This window comes from Lipotes vexillifer, unplaced genomic scaffold (genome assembly GCF_000442215.2).
Source record: "Lipotes vexillifer unplaced genomic scaffold, Lipotes_vexillifer_v1.1 scaffold241, whole genome shotgun sequence".
In the NCBI taxonomy this organism is placed as follows: domain Eukaryota; kingdom Metazoa; phylum Chordata; class Mammalia; order Artiodactyla; family Lipotidae; genus Lipotes; species Lipotes vexillifer.
Window position 1 is genome coordinate 2480436 of NW_006784922.1, and position 25718 is coordinate 2506153.

General features: G+C 41.1%; 1 protein-coding gene and 1 pseudogene across 1 annotated transcript in view; one reads left to right on the top strand and one right to left on the bottom strand.

Annotated features, from left to right (window-relative positions):
* Positions 1–3745: 3745 nt before the first annotated feature.
* Positions 3746–4508, bottom strand: LOC103078762 (high mobility group protein B2 pseudogene; annotated as a pseudogene).
* Positions 4509–11017: 6509 nt separating this feature from the next.
* Positions 11018–25718, top strand: part of LOC103088378 (survival motor neuron protein) — a 31675-nt gene continuing 16974 nt past the window's right edge. Inside the window, exons 1-2 of the mRNA XM_007457064.1 lie at positions 11018–11125; positions 25318–25389. Coding sequence (XP_007457126.1) covers positions 11039–11125; positions 25318–25389 — 159 coding nt within the window. The 5' untranslated portion in view covers positions 11018–11038. The remainder of the gene's footprint in view (positions 11126–25317; positions 25390–25718) is intronic.

The following is a 25718-nucleotide window of genomic DNA, read 5'->3' on the forward strand; positions in this document are numbered from 1 at the left end:
CCATGTTAGGGAAGTTTTTGACTATAATCACTTCAAATATTTTCTCAGACCTTTTATTTTTCTCTTCTTCTGGGAACCCTATAATTCAAATGTTAGTGTGTTTCATATTGTCCCAGAGGTCTCTGAGACTGTCCTCAATACTTTTCATTCTTTTCTCTTTATTCTTCTCCCTGGCAGTTATTTCCACCATTTTATCTTCCAGGTCACTTATCCATTCTTCTGCCTCAGTTATTCTGTTATTGATTCCTTCTAAAGTATTTTTAATTTCAGTAATTGTGATGTTCATCACTGTTTGTTTGCTCTTTAGTTCTTCAAGATCCTTGTTAAATGTTTCTTGTATTTTCTCCAATCTTTTTCCGAGATTTTGGATCATCTTTACTATCATTACTCTGAATTCTTCTTCAGGTAGGTTGCCTATTTCATCTTCATTTATTTGGTCTTGTAGGTTTTTACCTTGCTTCTTCATCTGTAACATATTTTTTTGTCGTTTCTTTTTTTTTTTTTTTTTTTTAATGGGTGATGCTGTATTGCTGTCTTACTGGTTGTTTGGCCTGAGATGTCCAGCACTGGAATTTGCAGGCATTTGGATAGAGCTGGGTCTTGGTGCTGAGATGAGGACCTCTGGGAGGCCTCACTCTGATTGATATTCCCTAGGGTCTGAGGTTCTTCGTTAGTCCAGCAGTTTGGACTTGGAGCTCCCACCAAAGGAGCCTGGGCCCAACCTCCGGCCAGGGAACCAAGATCACGCCAGCTTTGTGGTGGGGTTAAAAAAAAAAAAAGCAGTACAATATCAAAGAATAAAAAATAAAATAAAATTATAAAGATAAAAAATATATTAGGAAAAATTATAATTGAAAAAGCTGCAACAATGTAAAATAAAACCACAACAGAGAAAAGAAAAAAAAAAAAAGGGGGGGTCAGAACAAGCCAAAAGGAGAGATCACTAAAAAAGTGTAAGGAATAAAATAAAATTAGAAAAATAAAAGATTTATTAGGAAAATTAAAAATATGAAAGAATCGGGCTTCCCTGGTGGCGCAGTGGTTTAGAGTCCACCTGCCGATGCAGGGGACAACAGGTTCGTGCCCCGGTCCAGGAAGATCCCACATGCCGTGGAGCGGCTGGGCCCGTGAGCCATGGCCACTGAGCCTGCGCATCCGGAGCCTGTGCTTTGCAACGGGAGAGGCCACAACAGTGAGAGGCCCGCATACCGCAAAAAAAAAAAAAGAAAAGAAAGAATCAACAACAATGAATAAATACGGCAAAACAGAACCCCAGTCTAAGAAAGGAAGAAAGAAAAAGCCTTGGCTCTGCTGGTGAAGTTTAGGCGAGGGGTGGAACTTAGACAGGGGTGGGGTTTAGGGTGGGGCAGAACCTAGGTGGGAGGGGGGGTGACGTTTGAGCATGCGGCAGGGCCTAGGTGGGGCGACGTTCATGCATAGGGTGGTGCCTCTGCTTAGGACCTGCGCGGAAGGGGAGAGGCAGCATGTCTAAAGGAGGGTCTCTAGAGTGTTAAGTTCTGGAGTTTGGGGCCTTGAGTGAGGGTGTGTGGGTGGGGTTTAGGCCCAGCTCGTTGGAGGGGGTCTCCAAGTGTAAAAGTAGGGCCCTGGGTGGGCGTGTAGGGGTGAGGCTTGGGTTCTGCATGGCAGGAGGGAAGCTCTGAGGACAGAGGATTAGGCCCAGGGGTCCAACAGGCTCCCCAGTGCCTAAGTGGACAGGGAAAACACTGGCCACATTCCCTTCCTTTCCTTTGTGCCCCTCCCCCACCTCCCCCAGTGTCTCCCCCGTTGCCACTGGACCCCTAACCATGGGTGGGTCCTGCTGCTTGTAGGAACTCCTTCCCTCCCCAGCCACCCCTCAGGGGTGCCAGTCCCGGAGGTCCAGCCTTTACTTTTGCTCCCCTTTCCCTCCCTCCCACTCCCTCAGGGCCCGCATGGCTGGACAGGACCTAGGTGGGCAGAGGATCAGGCCCTGGATCTGAACAGGTTCCTGGGGGTCCAAGTGGGCAGGGGAAACCTGACCACGCTCCCTTTTGATCCTCTGCCCTCTCAATGGTTCCCTAATTTCCCCCTTCAGGCGTGGGATCCCTTCCCCTCCCCCAGCCGCCCCTCAGGGGCACCAGTCCTGTCCCACCTCCACTTCTCCTCCCTCTTCACTCCCCCCACACCCAACGTGGGGGTTCCCCCCATCCCCTTTGGTGTCCATGGTCCCCCACTGGTGCCTGCTAGGTGCCCTAGCTGTGCAGAGATGCAAATTCTGCATCCTCCTAGTACGCCATCTTGACTCCACCTCCTCTGCAGTTTTTGTATGGAATGTTCGGTATATATGTATTAAGTACATCTGGTTTAATGTGTTGTTTAAAGCCAGTGTTTCCTTATTGATTTGTCTGTCCGGATCTATCCATTTCATATACGTGGGATATGAAAGTCCCCTGCTATATTGTATTACTATCAATTTCTCCCTTTATGTCAATATTTGCTTTATGTATTTAGGTGCTCCTATGTTGAGTGCATAGGTATTTATGAATGTTATATTCTCTTCTTGGATTGACCCCTTTATCATTATGAAAGGCTCTTCTTAGTCTCTTATTACAATCTTTATTTACAGTCTGTTTTGTTTTATATGTGTATTGCTACCACAGATTTCTTTTTGTTTCTATTTGCATGGCATATCCTTTCCCATCCCTTCACTTTCAGTCAGTGTGTCTTTAAATCTGAAGTGAATCTCCTGTTGGCAGCATATAGATTGGTCTTTTTTTTTAAAATCAATTCAGCCACCCTGTGTCTTTAGTCCATTTACATTTAAAGTGATAAATGATAGTTATATGCTTTTTGCCATTTTGTTAATTGTTCTGGTTGTTTTTGTAGTTCTTCTCTGTTCCCTATTTTTCTGTTTGTCTGTTCACTTGTAATTTGATGATTTTGTATAGAGTTATATATGTTCTATATAACTATATATAAACTATTTCTTTAGTATTATAGCTTGTGTATCTATTTTAAGTTTTTGGTTTGTGGTTAAGTTTGAACACATTCTAAAAACACTCCTTTTTTTCTCCCCTCCCACATTTTATGTTTTTATTTTTTAATTGTGATATAGTTTATTTACAATATTATATAAATTTGAGGTGTACAACATAGTGATTCACAATTTTTAAAGATTATATTCCATTAATAGTTATTATAGAACTTCACTGGTGGTCCAGTGGTTAAGACTGCGCTTCCAGTGCAGGGGGCAAGGGTTTGATCCCTGGTCAGGGAAGTTCTGCATGCTGCGCAGTGCAGCCAAAAAAAAACCTGGTTACTATAAATTATTGGCTATATCCCCTGTGATACATACTTATAGCTTATTCCTTTTATACATAGTAGTTTGTGCCTCTCAATCCCCTACCTCTGTCTTGCACCACCCTCCTTCCCACTCCCTTCTGGTAACCACTAGTTTGTTCTCTATGTCTGTGAGTCTGTTTCTCTTTTGTTATATTCACTAATTTATTTTTTAGATTCCACATATAAGTGATAACATAAATATTTGTCTTTCTCTGTCTGAGTTATTTCACTCAGCATAATACCCTCTAAGTCCATACTTGTTGCAAATGGCAAAATTTCATTCTTTTTTATGGCTGAGTATTTAATTGTGTGTGTGTATACACACAGACCACATCTTCTTTACCCATTTATCTGTTGATGGACACTTAGATTGTGTCCATATCTTGGCTATTGTAAATAGTGGTGCTATGAACATTGGGCTGGTTCATTCTTCTTGGAGCCTGTTCTTTCCCGCTTCACTCTTGCCCTTGGCATGGTATGCAGCAATATCCTTTTCATATTTCTCCTTTAGCTTAGCTGCTTTCTATTCATAGGGTTGTTTACCTTTGGCTGACTGCTCAGACCACATTTCACCCACTTTTTTTGCAGTATCTCCAATGGATAAGACAGGGTGTTCACTTTTTTTTTTTTTTGCGATACGCGGGCCTCCCACTGCTGTGGCTTCTCCCATTGCAGAGCACAGGCTCCGGATGCGCAGGCTCAGTGGCCATGGCTCACGGGCCCAGCCGCTCCACGGCATGTGGGATCCTCCCGGACCGGGGCACGAACCCGTGTCCCCTGCATCAGCAGGTGGACTCTCAACCACTGCGCCACCAGGGAAGCCCAGGGTGTTGACTTTTGATCTTTGGGTGATGTTCGGAGCAAAACCGGAAGAAGGCAGATAGAGGCCTTTTAGGCGCATTGGGATCTTTTTTCTTTCTCTTCTTGTCACCTTTGGGAGGAACATAATTTTTCATCTCCCTGTCATAACGAGCTTTGTCACTTTTTGCCATACCTTCAAACTTGGATTTTTCCTTGGCAGACATGGTTTGCCATTTCTCAGGACATTTCTTGGAGAGCTCGGCAAAGTTGGCCGAGGAGTCGGGGTGTTTCTTCTTGTGCTTCTCCCGGCAGGTCTGCACGAAGAAGGCATACGAGGACATCTTGCCCCGCGGCTTGTTGGGGTCGCCCTTCCCCATGATGGTGCTGCTGCTGTGGCGGCGGCACGTCGACCTGGCGGTAGCTTTTCCTCAGAGTACCGCGCAGTGGCCAAGTCAGACCGCGACGCTGCTGCCCGCGGCTCCAGCGTGAACTGTTCCGTCACTAACCCAATCCTCCACCTCTTGTTTTGCAGACTTCTCCGCGCCTGGTACCTTAGTTTTTAATTTGCAATTCTCTGACCAGAGAGGTTGAGCATTTTTTCATATATTTATTGTACATTTGGAATTTCTTTCTTTATAAATTTTTATTTTTATTATCAGATTGATTGATTGGCCATGTGGCTAGCAGAATCTTAGTTCCCCAACCAGGGATTGAACCCGGGCCCTGGCAGTGAAAGCACTGAGTCCTAACCACTGGACTGCCAAGGAATTAATTCCCTGGATTTTCCTTTTTTTGGTGGGGGGTATATATGTATATTTTAACATTTATTTATTTGGTTGCACAGGGTCTTTGTTGTGGCACATGGGCTCCTTAGTTGTGGCATGCAAACTCTTAGTTGTGGTATGCATGTGGGATCTAGTTCCCTGCCCAGGGATCCAACCCAGGCCCCCCGCATTGGGGACAGACTCTTAACCACTGCACCACCAGGGAAGTCCCATGGATTTTCCTTTTTGTGAAATACCTATGTTTTTTCTCTCTACTTTATGCTTTTTGTTTCACTTAGTCTTCACATGTAGGTACTACGGTTATGTCCATTTTTATAGATTTTATACAAATTGAGATTTTGGTTAAGGAATTTACCCAAGGTCACCCAGCTAGTAAGTGGCAGGTTAAGGATATAAATCCAAGCAGACAGAATACAGAGGTTCCAGAGTATGGGCATATCTTCATATTTATTGGCCCTTTTGGTTTTTTCTTCTATGAATAGCTTGCTTTGCTGTTATTTTTATTTGACAAAGTTTTTCTTTAATATAAAAGAATATTCGTTTCTCTTATGTTACAAATATTTTCTAAACTATTGTTTGTCCTTTCATTTTATTTATGTTGCTTTTGCCAGAATTTTTATTCACATGATCAAATGCCTAGTTTCTTTTTTTTTTCTTTTTTTTAATTGAAGTATAGTTGATTTACAGTATTGTGTTAGGTGTACAGCAGAGTGATTCAGTTATAAATATATATACCTATTCTTTTTCAGATTCTTTTCTCTTATAGGTTATTACAAAATATTGAGTATAGTTCCCTGTGCTATACAATAGGTCCTTGTTGGTTATCTGTTTTATATATAATAGTGTGTATATGGTAATCCCAAACTCCTAATTTATCCCCTCCCTTTCCCCTTTGGTAACCATAAGTTTGTTTTCTATGTCTGTGGGTCTATTTCTGTTTTGTATATAAGTTCATTTGTTTTGTTTTTTTTTTAGATTCCACATATAAGCAATATCGTATGATATTTGTCTTTCTCTGGCTTACTTCACATAGTATGTTAATCTCTGGGTCCATCCATGTTGCTGCAAATGACATTATTTCATTTTTTTATGTCTGAGTAGTATTCCATTGTGTATATATACCACATCTATTTTTTTTAATTTTATTTATTTTATTTTTGGCTGCGTTAGGTCTTCATTGCTGCACACGGGCTTTTCTCTGGTTGTGGCGAGAGGGGGGTTGCTCTTCGTTGCCATGCACAGGCTTCTCACTGCGGTGGCCTCTCTTGTTGCGGAGCACGGGCTCCAGTAGTTGTGGCACACAGGCTCAGTAGTGGTGGCTCACAGGCTCTAGAGTGCAGGCTCAATAGCTGTGGCGCATGGGCTTAGTTGCTCTGCAGCATGTGGGATCTTCCCAGACCAGTGCTGGAACCTGTGTCCCTTGCATTGGCAGGCAGATTCCCAACCACTGTGCCACCAGGGAAGTCCTATACCACATCTTCTTTATTCATTCATCTGTCCATGGACATTTAGGTTGCTTCCATGTTTTGGTTATTGTAAATAGTGCTGCAGTGAACTTTGGGGTGCATGTATCTTTTCAAATTATGGTTTTCTCCAGATATATGCCCAGGAGGAGTGGGATTGCACGATCATGTTGTAGCTCTATTTTTAGTTTTTTAAGAAACCTCCATACTATTCTCCATAATGGCTGTACCAATTTACATTCCCACCAACAGTGTAGGAGGGTTCCCTTTTTCCACACCCTCTCCAGCATTTATTATTTGTAGACTTTTTGATAATTGCCATTCTGACCAGTGTGAGGTGATACCTCATCGTAATTTTTAATTAAATGCCTTGTTTCTTTATTAACTGAAGATGCAGACTGACAGCCCACAGACTTGTCCTGACATGTTAAAAAATTTTTTCCCACTTTTTCTTAAATTGAAGTATACTTGATTTACAATGTTGTGTTTATTTCTACTGTACAGCAAAGTGATTCAGTTATACATATATACATATTCTTTTCCATTATGGTCTATCACAATATATTGAATATAGTTCCCTGTGCTATACAGTAGGACCTTGTTGTTTATCCATTCTATATATAATAGCTTGCTTCTGCTAAACCCAAACTCCCACTCCATCCCTCCCCCATCCCCCCTCCCCCCAAAATTGTTAATATGAACTTGAATGCCTTTGGGCAGGGAGTGGGTGGAATGAGTTGGGGCAGGTGTGGAGGGATAGTCTCAGGGTAACTGATTACAGTACCCACCACCCCTTATTGCTTACTCCTCTTTAACTCATCTCCTTTACCTGCCTGACCCCCAAAATGTATTCGAGTTTTCAATCCTTGCATAGTTTCTTAAATCTCCTCCATCCCAAGTTTATAAAAGTTACCCAGAATATATTTTGGTATATGATGTGAGGGTAATGAATCTAAGCCTTACATACTGGATGACTAATTAGATCTATGTCATTTATGAATTATACTACCATTTGTCCATAATATCATTCAAATATTCTTCCAAAACATCATTTGGAATTTTCAACTTTCTGCTGCAGTAATAGTTCAGTGAGCAGTCTTATTTTTTTTTGGAGTATAGTTGCTTTACAGTGTTGTGTTAGTTTCTGCTGTACAGCAAAGTGAATCAGCTATACATTTACGTATATCCCCTCTTTTTTGGATTTCCTTCCCATTTAGGTCACCACAGAGCATTGAGTAGAGTTCCCCGTGCTATACAGTAGGTTCTCATTAGTTATCTGTTTTATACACAGTAGTGTATGTATGTCAATCCCAATCAGTGAGCATTCTTGTACACAAATCACTGACACATCTCTAATCTCCTGACCCTAGACTCTGAAGGTAAGGTAAGGGTAAGGAACTAATTAGTTTTGGCCTTCTCTTTTGTTTATTCGCTATTCTACATGACAATACCAATATATATTATCCTAACTGGAAACTTGATCACTAGTCATTTGAATCCTTTATTTTATCATCAGCAAGTTCGAAGAGTCACCGAATGTAGGTTTTTGGTATGAGAATTCCATATGCGCAAAGATTGGTTCCAGTTCATGAAGTTATTTTTCTTTTCTTCTAAGATTTATTTTATAACCGTGTTAAGAAAAGTTCTACATCAGGGACTTCACAGCGTGGCACAGTGGTTAAGAATCTGCCTGCCAACGCAGGGGACACAGGTTCGAGCCCTGGTCCGGGAAGATCCCACAGGCCGCAGAGCAACTAAACTCGTGTGCCACAACTACTGAAGCCCGCGCTCTAGAGCCCGTGCTTAACAAGAGAAGCCACCACACTGAGAAGCCTCTATCGCAACGAAGACCCAGCACATCCAGAAATAAAATAAATAAATTTTTAAAACGTTCTACATCATTGTTGGTTAGATTACACAACAACAGTCTGCCTTGAAACCAGTATGCTGTTCTCAAGGTCATCAAAGACATTCTGTCCTTTTAGTTCTTCAGAGAAAAATATGGTTTGACTTCTAATTTACTTCTTGCCATGTAAGATTTAAAAGCAAATACTTATACATCAATTTATTTGTGCAGCAATTAATCTGTGAAGCCATGATTTGCTGTTAACTTTAATCCAAACTGCCTGTTAGCATTTCACCATAACTTTAAAACTGCACCATGTGACAGTGGGAAGGCTACTTTAGGCAAAAGAGTTATTGCCAGCAGAGAGTTGTTTCTTTTTTTTTTTTTTTTTTTTTGCAGTACGAGGGCCTCTCACTGTTGTGGAGCACAAGCTCCGGACGCGCAAGCTCAGCGGCCATGGCTCACGGGCCCAGCTGCTCCACGGCACGTGGGATTTTCTCGGACTGGGGCACGAACCCACGTCCCTTGCATCAGCAGGCAGACTCCCAACCACTGTACCACCAGGGAAGCCCAAGAGTTCTGTTTCTTTGAGCCTTCTTTGGACTGCTGTCACTTTCCTCACCAATTGGATCAGATGCTAAGAAATGGCCCAACAGACCCTCTTTGGGGCCTCTCATGTATCTGCCAGCTTCCTTTCCTGCTCACCTGGGGGCAGATAAGAGCTTCCTAAAAAATATTCTGGACTATCTACGTGACTTTCCAGCAAATTCTTTATAAAGCTGGGTAAGCTTCACCTCGGATATGGCCAGATCATCAAAATTTGAATTTTATGGAGGTCTACTTAATGAGATTCTTTCTCGTTTATGCACTTGTGAATAACCTTCCTCTTTTTGAATCTGATAGACTAGCCTGCAGACAAAAGTGCTAGAGCTGGGTTGGGTTCCCACAATTCATTTATTTACCAAACTTTTCTGGCACCACTTACTCTGGTCTGGCCTGGTAGGAGGTACAGAGATAACAACATGAAGATGCCCGGTCACAGGGGTTGCTAGCAGGGAAAACAGAATATGAAAATAAAGTGTTATGTGTACAAGGCAGAACCATAAGGACTGGCCTGTAAGAGAATCCTGGGGCCTCAGAAAATGGAGCTGTTCCTGCAGCTGGGGGATTTCCACATTCAGCCATGTGTATGGGGGACCGGCCAGGTGCCAGGCACGGTACTCAGATTGGCAACCCCCCATGATCATAAAGTTAAATTTAATGTTTACGTAAGTGCCTTCAAATCTGATGAAACGGTTTCCTTTGGAAATCCTCTACATTATGCTTTGAGTGCTTTGTCTATCACATGGAATAACTGTAAAATACGTATGGTGATTCAAATCTGGATGTCACCATCAAGAAAAAAAGAACATGTTTTCTTTGAGGACAAAAATGCCATAGGTTCATTTTTGTTGAGGAACAAGGTAGGTGGAAATCTACTTATCTACTTCCTGATAAGTAGAAATACTTTTTCAACAAAGAACTTGCCATTTAAAAAAGCTGGCAATTCATTAAAGCTAATTCCTCCTTGAAAACATTATACTAAGTGAAAAAAGACACAAAAGGTCACATTATATGATTCCATTTATATGAAATATCCAGAGCAAGTAAATCTATAGAGACAGTGGTTGTGAGAGGCTGGAAGGAGGAGAGACTGTGGAGTGACTTCTAATGGATACAAGGTTTCTTTTGGGGGTGATGAAAATGTTTTGGAATTAGATAGTGGTGGTAGCTGCACAATCTTGTGACCATACCAAAACCCACTAAATTGCATGCTTTAAAATGATGAATTTATGGTATGTAAATTCTATCTAAAAGATAAATAAATAAAAAGAAACCTGGTTCCAAATTGTTTAAATTTCTGCAACATATGCCATTGTGAGAATTATGATTGAAGAAATCTAAGTGAGCTTTTAAAAAATACATCTATTTCTGGTATCTACAGAAGCCAAAGGAAGCCATCAAAGTTCCCTGGGTGACCTTTTAAAAAAAAAAGAAAAAATTACAATAGGTACTTGGAAGCCATTTAGCAATCCTAAATGTATAATAAAGAATACTGGAAAAATAGAGGGTAAGCTCCTACTAAGAGCTAAAAGCCTGCTTGACCCATGTAAAGACAAACATGAAAAAACGAGCAAACAAAAAGCACATTCTTAAACAGAATACAACAATTCATCTCATGTTTTTAAATTCAAAAAGTTACTAGAGAAGATTTGGGAAGAGATATTAAACTAAATGCTAAGGCTGGGAAATGTTACAGACATGCTGGATTTCAGGCATTTGTGTAAACGCTCTGTGCCTCAGTTTCCCATCTTTAAATGAGAAAATAGCCCCTGATTCATAGAGTTGTGAAAATAAAATTAAAATAAGTATATAAAACTCTTAAAAGCACTTTTTAAAAATGGTAGCTATATTATTATTGGTTACCAAGGGACTGCTTTTTATTTTACTGCTTGCTTACTCATATTTTATAAGTGACCTGCAACGAACGCTATTTTCCTAAGAGGATTTATTGTTTAAAACAAACAAACAAAAACTCTGGTCGAATCACTCTCGTAACAAACGAAAAAGTGAAATCAAAGAATTGAGAGGATACGGAGAAGAAACACCTATGCGGCCGACAGGGGTAGGCGGCGCCAGCGGGCAGAAAGCGCGGCGGACCCCTCCCGGCCGGCCCGCGGCCCTCAGGCCGCCATGCTCTTCCGCTCCCGGAGGCCGGGCGGCGGAAGTCGTCACTCGCTGAGGGACCTAGCCAACGCCGCGTACCCGGCAGCAGGTTAGCCATGGCGATGGGCGGCGGCGGCGGCGGCAGTAGCAGCGGCGTCCCAGAGCCGGAAGACTCGGTGCTGTTCCGGCGCGGCACGGGCCAGGTGAGGTCGCCGCCGGCGCTGTCCCCGACCAGCCCCCTGCGCTTTTTCCCCGGCCAGTCGGCTCAGTGCGGGGCGGTGGGTCCGCATGTTTCTACATCTTTCCCCACTTGGGAGCCTCAGCCGCAGCCTCGTTCCTCGCCCAGTTTGGGCTCCCTATGACTTTGAGCCTAGGCCCTACTGCCACTCGATTGTGCCTTGGTCGTCCACCTCTCTCTCCGACTGTGAGGTGTGCGGGGGGCAGGCCAGGGCGAAGCAGGGAAACTAGTTAGGAGTCTATTGGAATAATCCCGCTGTTAGCTGTAGACAGCCGGTTACTTGGCTTCTGGATATAGTTTGAAATCAGAGGCAACAGGTTGTGCACGGGTATACGATAATAGAGGCTTGAGAGAGGAAAGTCAAGGATAACTCCAAGATTGCTCTGAACAGCTGAAAAGATGAAGTTGCCTTTTCCTGAGATGGGGAAGACTGCAAGTAAGGCAGGTTTGTAAAGGGGCAAGATTAGAACTCATTCTTGGGTGAAATGTGATTGGAGCGAGTTCGAGAGTTGGAGAGGAGAAATTCAAGGCAACATATGTGAGCAAATATTTCAAGTTTTATTGTGGGTACTGGAAGATAGAGAAATTGACCAATGGATGGAGAGGGAAGTGAGATAAAGAGGATTCTTAATTGTGTTTTTGTTTTTAAGATGGGAGAAATGTTTCTGGGCTGATAGGAAAGATCCAGTAAGGATGGCATAATTGACGTTGCAGGAGAGAAGAGAATTGTGCAAGTAACATTCTAGCGTAGTAAGAGGGAATGGATTTGGTCTTCGTTAGAAATATTGACAGTTGATGTGGTGACAGTTATATGGGTACACATTTGTGTGGATGGGCAGATATAGTGGCAGGAGATTATGAAAATTCTGTTTTGATTGTTGCTGTTCTCTCAGTAAAAGAAGCAAGGTCATCAGCCTACTAGTGAGGAGGGGGCAGGGGGCAGGTGTTGGAGGTTAGAGAATAGAGAAGGTAGGAAGTAAACCTCTAGGAGCGTGGATGAGTGTTGCGTTAGGGAAATCTAGGCAACATTAAAGGCCTACTTCAGATTTGTGGTTATGAGTTTAAAGGAGACTAGATAGGACTTCCCTGGTGGCGCAGTGGTTAAGAATCCCCTGCCAATGCAGGGGACACAGGTTCGAGCCCCCGTCCAGGAAGATTCCCACACGCCGCGGAGCAACTAAGCCTGTGCTCCATAACTGCTGAGGCTGCATGCCTAGAGCCTGTGCTCTGCAACAAGAGAAGCCACCACAATGAGAAGCCTTCGCACCACAACGAAGAGTAGCCCCTGCTCGCCACAACTAGAGAAGGCCCATGCACAGCAACGAAGACCCAACGCAGACAGAAATAAATAAATAAATTTATTTATTTTTAAAAAAGGAGACTAGGCAGCATGATTGTATTTTTCGCTAGCTAAATTCAAATTCAGGTGTGTGAGGGCAGACACAAAGTAAATGAATAGTTGAAATTAATAGGGTTGTAGTTTTACCCAGTATGAAGTGAGGAGGGGGTGGTACAGGGAGTTGTCTTAATGATCGATGGTGGAATTAAAGCTGGCTAAGAAAGGAAGTGAGGACATTACCATGGTGAGAAGCAGTTTAAAAAGTGTGAGGTTCACTGTTTTACCAGTCCCAGTGAAGTGATGACTGTCATCATCAGCCTACTAGAAGGAATAAGTTGCAGAGCCTAGAAGGTGGTAGTTGGAGAGTAGGATCCTTGCAGTTGAGTTTTTGGAGAGGTTATAGTTAATGCTTATAATAAAGACCATAGAAGTGAGTAGCTGAGATTGGGTACTATAAAAGGTCATTGGTAGTGAAGCATTTAAAGATGTAGCAGGGCTTCCCTGGTGGCGCAGTGGTTAAGAGTCCGCCTGCCAATGCAGCGGACACGGGTTCATGCCCTGGTCCGGGAAGATCCCACATGCTGCGGAGCGGCTAGGCCCGTGAGCCATGGCCACTGACCCTGCGCGTCCGGAGCCTGTGCTCTGCGACGGGAGAGGCCACAACAGTGAGAGGCCCGCGTACCACAAAAAAAAAAAAGCTGTAGCAAGGGTAGGGTTTTGGAGGGATCACGTACATGGGTTGTTTTTTTTTAATTATCTCTTACTTTATTTGGTTTATTTTTGAGTAATACTTTTTTATTGTTATTTATTGTTATTTTATTGTTATTTATTTAATTATTTTTTTGCCTGCATTGGGTCTTTGTTGCTGTGCACAGGCTTTCTCTAGTTGGGACGAGCAGGGGCTACTCTTCGTTGTGGTGCGAGGGCTTCTCATTGTGGTGGCTTCTCTTGTTGCGGAGCATGGGCTGTAGTGCGCAGGCTTCAGTAGTTGTGGCGCACAGCCTCAGTAGTTGTGGCTCCTGGGCTCTAGAACTCAGGCTCAGTAGTTGTGGTGCATGGGCTTAGTTGCTCCACGGCATGTAGGATCTTCTCACACCAGGGCTCGAACCCATGTATCCTGCGTTAGCAGGCGGATTCTTCACCACTGCGCCACCAGGGAAGTCCCTGTACATGGGTTTGTTTGTTTTTTTTTTTGTGGTACGCGGGCCTCTCACTGTTGTGGCCTCTCCCATTGCGGAGCACAGGCTGTGGAGCACAGGCTGCGGACGCGCAAGCTCAGCGGCCATGGCTCACGGGCCCAGCCACTCCGCGGCATGTGGGGTCTTCCCAGACTGGGGCACGAACCCGTGTCCCCTGCATCGGCAGGCGGACTCTTAACCACTGCGCCACCAGGGAAGCCCTGTACATGGGTTTTTAAATAACCAAAAATTATGACAGGATTAGTGTTGGAGGGAGTACTGGGATATAAACCTCAATGAATGAGGAAGAGTGACCCAGGAAGATATAGATGATTACAATGAGGAGGGATAGTGGACAGTGGAGTTTGGTGACGGGATTTTCAAACCTGGGAGTTTTTAGGGAGGAAGAATAATCTGGAAGTGGAAGTGAGGAACAAGGAAGATTACTTCCCCACCTCTGGTGCAGTAATTTGAGGGATATGGGGAAGAAAACATTTCATTTTGAAATGCCTGCAAGGAAACAGGTGGGCTTCTCCTGGCGACTGAGAAACAGATATAAAGGCAGTCCTGATGGTCTTTTCTCTTTGCTATTGCTGTGTAACAAATCACCCAAAACTTAGTGGCTTGAAGTAATAATCATTTTTTATTCTCTCTCATAGTTTCTATGGGTCAGGAATTTGTGAAGGCCTTGGTGGGCAGTTCTCCTTCAGACATTTCGTGTAGTTGCATCCACATAGTAATCGGAGCTACAATAGCTGGGGACTGAGCTGATAGGGATTGACAGGCCATCTCTTTTCTTCATGTTGTTTCGGCTTCTCCATGTGGTCCCAGTGTGTGGGATGGTTTGATTTCCTTACATCCCTTTGTAATCCTTCCCTTTCATCCCTCCTCATCTCCTGTCCCCAGACAACTGCTGATCCATTTTCTGTCACCATCGATTAGTCTGCATTTTCTAGAATTTTACAAATACGGAGTCTTTTTTTATCTGGCTTCTTTTACTCAGCGTAGTTATTTTGAGTTTCATCCATTTTCTTGTGTATATCAGTCATTCATTCCTTTTCATTGCTGTAGGATCCTGTTGCATGAATATACTACAATTTGTTTATCCATTCACTTGTTCATGAACATTTGGGTTGCTTTCAGTTTGGGACTGTTACAAATAGAACCACCATGAGTATTAGTGCAGAAGACTTTGTATGGGCATATGCTTTCATTTCTCTTTGGCAAACACCTAGGTCATGGAGTAGATATATTTTAATTTTTTTTCTTTTTTCTTTTTTTCCCATGCCTTGTGGGATCTTAGTTCCCTGACCAGAGAGTGAACCCAGGCCCATGGCAGTGAGAGCACAGAGTCCTAACCACTGGACCACTAGGGAACTCCCTATTTTAATTCTTCTGTTTTTTAAGTTAAATTTTATTGTTTTTATTTATTTTTATTTATTTATTTATTTTTGGCTGCGTTGGGTCTTTGTTGCTGCGCATGGGCTTTTTCTAGTTGTGGTGAGTGGGGGCTACTCTTCATTGCGGTGCGCGGGCTTCTCATTGCGGTAGCTTCCTTTGTTGCGGAGCGCAGGCTCTTGGTGCGTAGGCTTCAGCAGTTGCAGCATGCAGGCTCAGTAGTTGTAGCACACGGGCCCTAGAGTGTGTGAGCTTCAGTAGTTGTGGTGGCCTGTGGGCTCAGTAGTTGTGGCTCACGGGCTCTAGAGGGCAGGCTCAGTAGTTGTGGCGCAGGCTCACGGGCTTAGTTACTCCGAGGCATGTGGGACCTTACTGGACCAGGAATCGAACCCCTGTCCCCTGCATTGGCATGCACATTCTTAACCACTGCACCACCAGGGAAGTGCACTATTTTGATTCTTTAAGAAGCTGCCAGACTTTTCTTCAAAGCGATTGTACCATTTTACGTTTCAACAAGCAATGTATGAAAAGTTCCATTTGTTCCACATCCTTGCTGACACTTGGTATGGTCAGTCTTGTTAATTTTAGACATTCTGATATGTAGTGGTGTCTTGTTGTTGTGGTTTTAATTAGCATTTCCCTAATGACTGATGATGTTGATTGTCATTTCATGTGATTATTTGCCATTCATGTATCTTCTTAGGCAAAGTGTCTGTTCAAATCTTTTGCCCATTTTTAAATTGAATTATTTTTTGTTGAGATTTGAGAGTTTTTTGTGTGTGCTAGATACAAAACCTTTATCAGATAGGTAATTTGCAAATATTTTCTCGCAGTTTGTGAGTTCATTCATTTTTTCATTCTGTTAACAGTATCTTTTTGAGGATTCCCTGGCAGTCCAGTGGGTGAGACTCCACGCTCTCACTGCCAAGGGCCCAGGTTCAATCCCTGGTCAGGCAACTGAGATCCCACAAGCCGTGCAGTGCAGCCAAAAAAAAGAAACACAACAACTGAGTCTTGCTGCTTGAAGGACAGCTAGGGTGTATGTAAAATCCTTGGCTCATACTTTTTTCCCATAAATTTCTATGACGAAGTCTAATACTAACTAGTTTTCTGTATTTTGTAAATGACTTGATCTTTTTGCTTAGAGGCTCTGAGAATTCCTTTTAGAGACTTTTGTTTATTTATTTGTTTAGCTTTTATTCTTCAGGGACCCCATTTATACATATGTTAAATATTCTTTGCCAGTCCCCACTTCACTTATTTTCTTTCTCTTTTTTCATGTCTTTTCCTTGGTACCCATTAGATTTTCAGTCAAATGTATTCTTCTTTGGGTACCTTGCAGTCAGTATTACTTTTTCTTCCATTTCGTTCTTGATTTTGTTTAACTCATTTGACTGTTACCCTTTTGCCTTCTTTTCTCATCTGAATTTTCAGAAATTTTGATTCAAGGTGTTTTTTTCCATATTGCGAATGCTAGTTTAAGACAGTTTAATTTCAGATGGTTATTGTATTTTCTTCTGTTTGTGATTGTCAATTGAGTAGTTTTATCACCTAAAATGTTTCTTCTCACAATAGCTTTGTATGGATGTCTCTGTTTGCTGTTCATTTTGAAATGTCTTATAACAGTTGTAATGTGATGAGTTTGGGTTCTTATGTATTTGTAGCTTAGTTTTAAGAGTGCCCACTTCTGTTGATACAGTGGAGTACACTTTCCTTTATTAGTAGTACCTTTTCCATTTGCAGAATTGATATATCTTCTGCTTTTAGAAACATCTCCTATTCCAAGGGGCAGCATAACCTTGAACAAGTCAATTACCTGTTTGTGATTACTTTCCTTATCTGTAAAATGACTTAATGATTTTTAAGTACTTTTTATCATATAGCGAGATTAACAGTTTTATATCAGAACATATTTCTCTATGTATAATAGAGATTAACAAGAAAATGACAAAAATTCACTTTACAACTTCTTCAGAGCTCATTGATTGACTAATATTGTACAAAATCCAACATACTAACTGATGGTGTTTTATAACCTGTCTTCCCATCACCAACATTATGTATCCAAACTTACCTTCAACTACTCTATAGAGTGAGAATGAATCTAGTTGGACTTGTTGCTTCACTGATCTGTCAAATACAAAAAAACTCCATGAAATTTATCATCTTAACCACTTTTAAGTGTACACTTCAGTAGTGTTAAGTATATTCACACTGTTGTGCAATAGATATCCAGGACTTTTTAACCTTGCAAAACCAAAACTCTACCCATTGAACAGTTCCTTATTTCCTGCTCTCCCACAGCCCCTGCTAACTGCCATTCTACTTTGTTTCTGTGAATTTGACTACTTAGGAGCCTCATATGAGTGGAATCGTACAGTCAGTGTGTTTATTTTTGCTTACATGCTCTTTTTGGCTCATGGTTGTCCTTGGAGTGCTTTCAGTTTTCTTTTCTATCTATCCAGATCCTTTTAGTTTTTATTTCCTAGCCTGTTTCCTCCATGATCATCCACCATACATTCCTTTCCCTTTTTTTCTCCTTTTTTTTATTGAGATATAATTGACATATAACATTATATTAATTTTAGTTGTATGACATAATGATTTGCTATTTATACATATTGCAAAATGATCACAGTAAGTCTAGTTAATATCTGCCACCATGCATAGTTATAATATCTTTTTCCTTGTGTTGAGAATTTTATGTCTTTGCAACTTTCAGATATGCAATACAGTGTTACTAACTATAGGCACTGTGTTGCACATTACATCCCCCGTGACTTATTTACCTGATAACTGGAAGTTGGTACTTTTTGATCCCCTTTGCCTGTTTCAGTCCCCTTCCCCATCCCCTCCACCCCCACCTCTGGAAACCACCAATCTGTTCTTTGTATTTATGAGGTTGGGCTTTTTTTGTTTGTTTGTTCTGTTTTTTGTTCTTAAATTCCACAGATAAGTAAGATCACATGGTATTCGTCTCTCTGTCTTATTTACTTCACTTAGTGTAATGACCTCAAGATCCATTCATGTTGTCTCAAATGACAAGATTTCTTTTTTATGGCTGAATAATATTCTATTGTATATGAACAGTTATCCCCTGCTTTTTAAAAGTTTGCTTTATACCACTTCACTTTTATAAAAGACCTACATTAGTAACTATTTTCACTAACTGAAGGAAATCCAAAGAGGATTTTTGCTTTTATGAAAAAAAAAAGTGAAAAGCAAAAATAACATTCAGTGTTTTGTTTTGCAGCAAGCCATTATAGAGGCAGCAGGCAACCCAAGCAGTGAGAGTGGCACCACCAAGCTCCTTCCCCAGGAGCTACACTCAACATCTCAGCATCAAGCCACCATAGCTTTGAACTGTGCCTGTGAGCATCTGTACTTTATCCTGATTTATTTTGTTTATCCATTAGCAAGTTGTGTTCTCACATAATTGATTCTTTGCTTTACTCCATTTCCATTTACAAAAGCTTTCGTAGGAACACTCTACTTTCATATAGTGGGGAAAACCTGTATACATTTTCTCTTTTAAAGATTTATTATTTATTTATTTATTTATTTATTTATTTTATTTTCAGCTGCCTAGGGTCTTAGTTGTGGCACACAGGATCTTTGTTGAGGCATGCAGGATCTTTCGGTGCTGCACACAGGCTTCTCTCTGGTTGTGACGTGTGGGTTTCTCTTCTCTAGTTGTGGCACATGGGCATAGTTGCCCGGACACGTGGGATCTTAGTTCCCTGACCAGGGATTGAACCCGCGTCTCCTGCATTGTAAGGCGGATCCCTTACCACTGGACGGCCAGGGAAGTCCCTGTATACATTTTCTTTATCCATTCACCCATTGTTGGACACTTAGGTTGTTTCCATATCTTATCTGTTGTAAAATTTTTAATTTTTTGAGGAAGCTTCATACTATTTTCCATAGTGGCTGCACCAGTTTACATTCCTACCAACAGCATACTAGTGTCCCTTTTCTCTACATCCTCATCAACACTTGTTATTGTCTTTTTTTTTTTTTTTTTTTGAAGCCCCTTGTTATTGTCTTTTTGATAATAGCCATTCTAACAGGTGTGAGGTGATATATCACTGTGGTTTTAATTTGCATTTCCCTAATGATTGGTGACATTGAGCATCTTTTCATGTACCTGTTAGCTATCTGTATGTCTTCTTTGGAAAAATGTCTATTCAGATCTTCTGCCCTTTTTTTTAAATAAATTTATTTTATTTTATTTATTTTTGGCTGTGTTGGGTCTTCTTTGCTGCACGTGGGCTCTCTCTGGTTGTGGCGAGTGGGGGCTACTCTTCATTGTGGTGCATGTGCTTCTCATTCTGATGGTTTCTCTTGTTGCAGAGCACGGGCTCTAGGTGCACGGTCTTCAGTATTTGTGGCACATGGGCTTCAGTAGTTATGGTGCGCAGTCTTAGTTGCTCCACAGCATGTGGGATCTTCCGGACCAGGGATTGAACCACGTCCCTAGCATCGGCAGGCACATTCTTAACCACTGCGCCACCAGGGAAGTCCCTTTTGCCTATTTTTAGCTGAATTGTTTGGGGTTTTGCTCTTGAGTTGCATGAGTTCTTTACCTATCTTGGATATTAACCCCTTATCAGATAAGTGATTTGCATATATTTTCTCCCATTGAGTTGGTTGCCTTTTCATTTTGTTGATTTTCTTTTTTTTTGCTCTACAGAAGCTTTTAAGTTTGGTGTATTCCTACTTGTTAGTTTTTGCTTCTGTTGCTTTTGCTTTGGTGTCAAATCCAAAAAAATCATTGCCAAGACTAATATCGAGGAGCTTACCGCCTATGTTTTCTTCTAGGAGTTTTATGATTTTAGACCTTACATTTAAGTTTTTAATCCATTTTTAGTTAATTCTTTTTTTTAATTTATTTTATTGAAATATAATTGGTTTACAATGTTGTGTTAATTTATACTGTACAACAAAGTAATTCAGTTATACATACATATATATATATATACATTCTTTTTCATATTCTTTTCCATTGTGTTTTATCACAGGATGTTGAATAGTTTCCTGTCCTTTACAGTAGCATTTTGAGTTAATTCTTATATGTGGTATAAGACAATGGCCCAGTTTCATTCTTTTGCATGTGGCTGTCCAGGGGTTTTTTTTTGCATCATTTATTGAAGAGACTATCTTTTCCCCATTATATATTGGCTCTTTTGTCATATATTAATTGACCATATATGTGTGGCTTTATTTCTGGGCACTCTGTTCTGTACCACTGATTTGTCTGTCTTTATACCAGTACCGTACTGTTTTGATTACTGTGGCTTTGTAATATAGTTTGAAATCAGGGAACCTTGGTGCCTCCAGCTTTGTTGTTCTTTCTCAAGATTGCTTTGGCTATTTGGGGTCTTTTGTGGTTCCATACAAATTTTGGGATTTTGCTAGGGGTTGCATTGAATCTGTAGGTTGCTTTAGGTAATATGGACATTTTAACAATATTAATATTTCTAATCCATGAGTACAGAAAATCCTTCCATTTATTTTTATTTTCTTCAGTTACTTTAATAATATCTTATAGTTATCAGTGTACAAGTTTTTCTTTTCCTTGATTAGGTTTATTCCTAGGTATTTTATTCTTTTTGATGCAGTTGTAAATGGGATTGTAGTAATTTCTCTTCCTGATAGTTTGTTTTTATGGTATAGAAATTCAATACTTTTTATATATTGATTTTGTGTCCTGCAACTTTACTAAATTTGTTTATTCTAACAGTGTTTTGGTGGGGTCTTTAAGGCTTTCTATGTATAATGTCACATTATCTGCAAATAGTGACATTTTAATTTCTTCCTTTACAAATTGGATGCCTTTTATTTATTTCTCTTGCCTAATTGCTCTGGCTAGGATTTCTAATGCTTTGTTGAATAAAAATGGTAAGAGTGGGCATCCTTGTCTGTGCCTGATGTTAGAGGAAAAGCTTTCAGCTTTTCATCATTTAGGATGATGTTAGCTGTGAGTTTGTCATGTATAGCCTTTATGATGTTGAGGTATGTTCCTTCTGTACCCACTTTGTTGAGAGTTTTTATCATAAATGGATGTTGAATTTTGTCAAATGCTTTTTCTGCATCTATTGAGATGATCATATGATTTTCTTCCTTCTTTTTGTTAATGTGATGTATCACATAGATTAATTTGTGAATGTTGAACCGTCCTTGCATCCCTGTGATAAATCCCACTTGATCATGGTATAAGATTCTTTTAAATGTGTTGTTGAATTCAGATTGCTAATATTTTGTTGAGGAGTTTTACATCTGTGTTAATCAGGGATGTTGGCCTGTAGTTTTCTTTTTTTGTGTTGTCCTTGTTTGGTTTTGATATTAGGGTAATGTTGGCCTCATAAAATGAGTTTGGAAGTGTTCCTTCCTCTTCTATTTTTTTTGGAAAAGTTTGAGAAGGATTAGTATTAATTCTTATTTGAATGTTTGAAAGAATTGACCTGTGAAGCTATCTGGTCTTGAACTTTTGTTTGAATTAATAGTCAAAAGCCTCTAACAATCTTACTAGTAATTGGTCTATTGAGATTTTCTGTTTCTTCATGATTCACTCTTGGTAAGGTATATGTTTCTTTGAATTTTGTCCATTTCTTCTAGGCTGTCAGATTTGTTGGCATATAATTGTTCATAGTACAGTCAGCCTTTCATATCCTAAGGTTCTGCATTTGCACATTCAACCAACTTCAGATCAATCATATTTGGGTAAAAAACAATTTCCAGAAGGTTCCAAAAAACAAAACTTGAATTTGCTGCATGCCAGCAACTATTTACATAGCATTTACATTATATTAGGTGTTACTAACAATAAAGTATGCAGGATTGTATGCAAATACTATGCCATTTTATATAAAGGACTTGAGCAAGCGTCAATTTTGGTATCCATGGTGGGTCCTGGAACCAGTATGCTGCGGATATTGAGGGATGACTGTAGTTACTTAAGATCCTTTGTATTTTCTGTGGTATCAGTTGTAATGTCTCCACTTCCATTTCCCATTATATTTATTTGAGTCCTATGTTTTTTTCTTTGTGAGTCCATCTAGAGGTTTGTCAATTTTATCTTTTTAAAGAAACTACTGTTAGTTTCATTGATCTTTTCTACTGTCTTTTAGTTTCTGTTTCATTTCTTTTCACTCTGATCTTTGTTAATTCCTTCCTTTTACCACCTTTGAGTTTCATTGGGTTCCTCTTTTCCTAATACTTAGGTGAAACTAAGGTTGTTTCTTTCTTTTTGGCTGCGTTGGGTCTTCATTGTTGCACGCGGGCTTTCTCTAGTTGCGACGAGCAGGGGCTACTCTTTGTTGTGCACAGCCTTCTCATTGCGGTGGCTTCTCTTGTTGTGGAGCATGGGCTCTAGGCTCACGGGCTTCCCTAGTTGTCGCACATGGGCTCAGTATTTGGTGGCTCAAGGGCTCCAGAGCACAGGCTCAGTAGTTGAGGCGCACGGGTTTAGTTGCTCCGCGGCATGTGGGATCTTCCCGGACCAGAGCTCGAACCCGTTGGCAGGCAGATTCTTAACCACTGTGCCACCAGGGAAGTCCTCTTGTTTCTTGATATTGGCATTTATCTGTGAACTTGCTGCTTAGAACTGCTTTTGCTAAGTTTGGTACGTTATATCTCTATTTTCATTTGTATCAGGTATTTTTTTAATTCTCTTTTGATTCCTTCTTTAACCTATTGGTTGTTCAGTAGCATGTTGTTTAATCTCCATGTATTTGTGAATTTTCCAGTTTTTTTTTAATAATTGGTTTCTGCTTTCATACATTGTGGTCAGACAAGATGCTTGATATGATTTCCATTTTCTTAAATTTATTAAGACTTCTGTCCTGACATGTGATCTATCCTGGAGAATGTTCTTTCATACTTGAGAAGAATGTGTATTTCTGTTGCTCTGTATTTTTCCATTAAGTTAACCTGATTTGACATATCTTTCAAGGCAGATGGTTCCTTATTGGGTTTTTTTTTTTTTTAGCGGTACGTGGGCCTCTCACTATTGTGGCCTCTCCTGTTGCGGAGCACAGGCTCCGGACACGCAGGCTCAGAGGCCATGGCTCACGGGTCCAGCCGCTCCGCGGCATGCGGTATCTTCCCGGACCGAGGCACGAACCCGCGTCCCCTGCATCGGCAGGCGGACCCTCAACCACTGCGCCACCAGGGAAGCCCGTTCCTTATTGATTTTTTTATCTGAATGATATATCTGTGGTGTTAAAGTTCCCTACCATTATTGTATTGTCTGTCTCTCCCTTTAGGTCTGTTAATATTTGCTTTATATATTTAGGGGCACCTGTGTTGGATGCATAAATACATCTGAATGTTGTATCCTTTTCATGGATTGACACCTTTATTATTATGTAGTGCTCTTCTTTACCTTTTATTACAGTCTTTGTTTTAAAGTCTACTTGTCTTATGAGTATTGCTACCCCAGCCTTCTTTTCATTTCCATTTGCATGGAACATCTTTTTCCGTCTCTTCACTTTGAGTCTGTGTGTGTTCTTACATCTGAAGTGAGCCTCCTGTAGGCAGCATATAGGTGAGTTTTAGTTTGTTATCCATTCAACCACTCTGTGTCTTTTGATTGGAGAATTTAAGTTTAGTCCATTTACATTTTAAGTAATTATTGATAGGTGTGTACTTATTGCCATTTTGTTAAATTTCTTCTGGAGGTTTTGTAGTTCTTCTGTTTCCTTCTTTCCTCTCTCTTCGTTTGTGGTTTGATCATTTTCTCTAATGGTATGCTTAGATATTTTTCTCTTTATCTTTTGTGTATTTCCAATAGATTTTTGCCTTGTGGTTACCATGAGTCTTACATATAAAAACATATTTATTACCATCTATTTTAAGTTGATAATAAGTTAAATTTGAACTCATTCTAAAGCTCTACATTTTTACTCCCCTCCACATTTTGTCTTTGATGTCACATTTTACATTAAGCGCCTTTCTGGGAGATACAGTGAGCTTGAGCCAGGCAGAGAGAGAGTGCAGATGTTGCATCCAGTAGCCTCTGAGCATCTTTGTAGATCCCTAGCTATGCACCAAACTAGAAGCCTCCTCCTCAAGACTAATTTCCTTTACAAGCAAATAGGCCTTTTTCACAGAAAGAATGGTGTGTTTCAGCCTGCTGTCTGTGCAGTTTCCTGGGGGTGGTAGCCTGCCAAGGACTGTCTCTTGGGACCCAAGAACACAGTAAGCCCCACCCTGGGCTGCAGCTGTAAAAACCAGGACACCAGACATAAAAACTGGGACATCAGATGTGCAGAAAAGCTCCCCTCTGGGAGTTACTGGTGCTGTGGAGAGCAGCAGAGGGCAAAGATGGCGCTTGCTGGCTGGAGTGAGGCAGATGGCATAAAGATGGTGCTGCTAGCCTCTGTCCTTAGTGTCCCAGCAGGTCCCTAGATGTATGTTAAATTAAATGCCTACTCTACAGTCAGCACTTTACAATAAGTGAGCCTCTTTGACAGAAAGTCTGGGTGCCTCTCAATCAGCTGCTTCTGCACTGGGTCGTTGGAGGGGAGGGGTGGTTCCAAGCATGGGAACCCTTTCAGTTCCTATTCCCTCGTGGGTTTTGCGGACGTGAATCCCCTTGGTTTTTAAAGTTAGATGTTTTGGGGACTCATCTCTGAGGTGCTGCTCTTAAAACCTAGGGTGCCCAATTTGGAGTTCAGACCCGTTGCTCCTCAGGGAAAAGCTCCAGGTTGTGAGTTCACTCCTGACTGTGGGTCTCCACACGAGGAGAGGGGTTTATGGCAAGAGTGTTTCTCAGCCTCTCCTTCCCACTTCTGAATTTGTACTTTTTGTTTGTACTTCATGTTTTAATATTTTATCATATTCATTTTATATTATTCTTTTGTGTGACAGTATGTCTTAAATCCCTGGTGGCTGGTTGTTTTCCCATTCTGCCAAACTAAACCCTTTATCTGCTCTTAGAAAAGACTGAAACATGGATTACCCTTGAGCAGATCCACTTATGGTTGGTGGATAGGAATTAAATTGTGGAGTGTTTACTTCATGGCACTCTTAGAACATTTACGTATGTCTAGTTTTGGGGGTAATGTCCCATAATCTCTAAGAAGGTAGGCTTCTTGTGGTTTATTTAGGATTTAAAATACCCATTTTTAATGTAATTTCATTATGTCTGAATTAAGATAGCTCTTATTACTTGTTACTAACACATTTTTGATGAAATCCAACCAAACATGAATTGTTTTTATTCTTTACCCTTCCCAGAGTGATGATTCTGACATTTGGGATGATACAGCATTGATAAAAGCTTATGATAAAGCTGTGGCTTCATTTAAGGTATGAAATGCTTATTTATTCTTTTCCTTATTTCCTCATGTGTATACTCATTCAGGGAAAAAAAAATGATAGAATACTTACAGTAAAGTGTTAAAGTACATATTACTCAGTCTAATTTTGAAGATTAAAAGATAACAGGGGGCTTCCCTGGTGGCGCAGTGGTTGAGAGTCCGCCTGCCGATGCAGGGGACACGGGTTCGTGCCCCGGTCCGGGAAGATCCCGCATGCCACGGAGCGGCTGGGCCCGTGAGCCATGGCCGCTGGGCCAGCGTGTCCGGAGCCTGTGCTCCGCAGCGGGAGAGGCCACAGCAGTGAGAAGCCTGCGTACC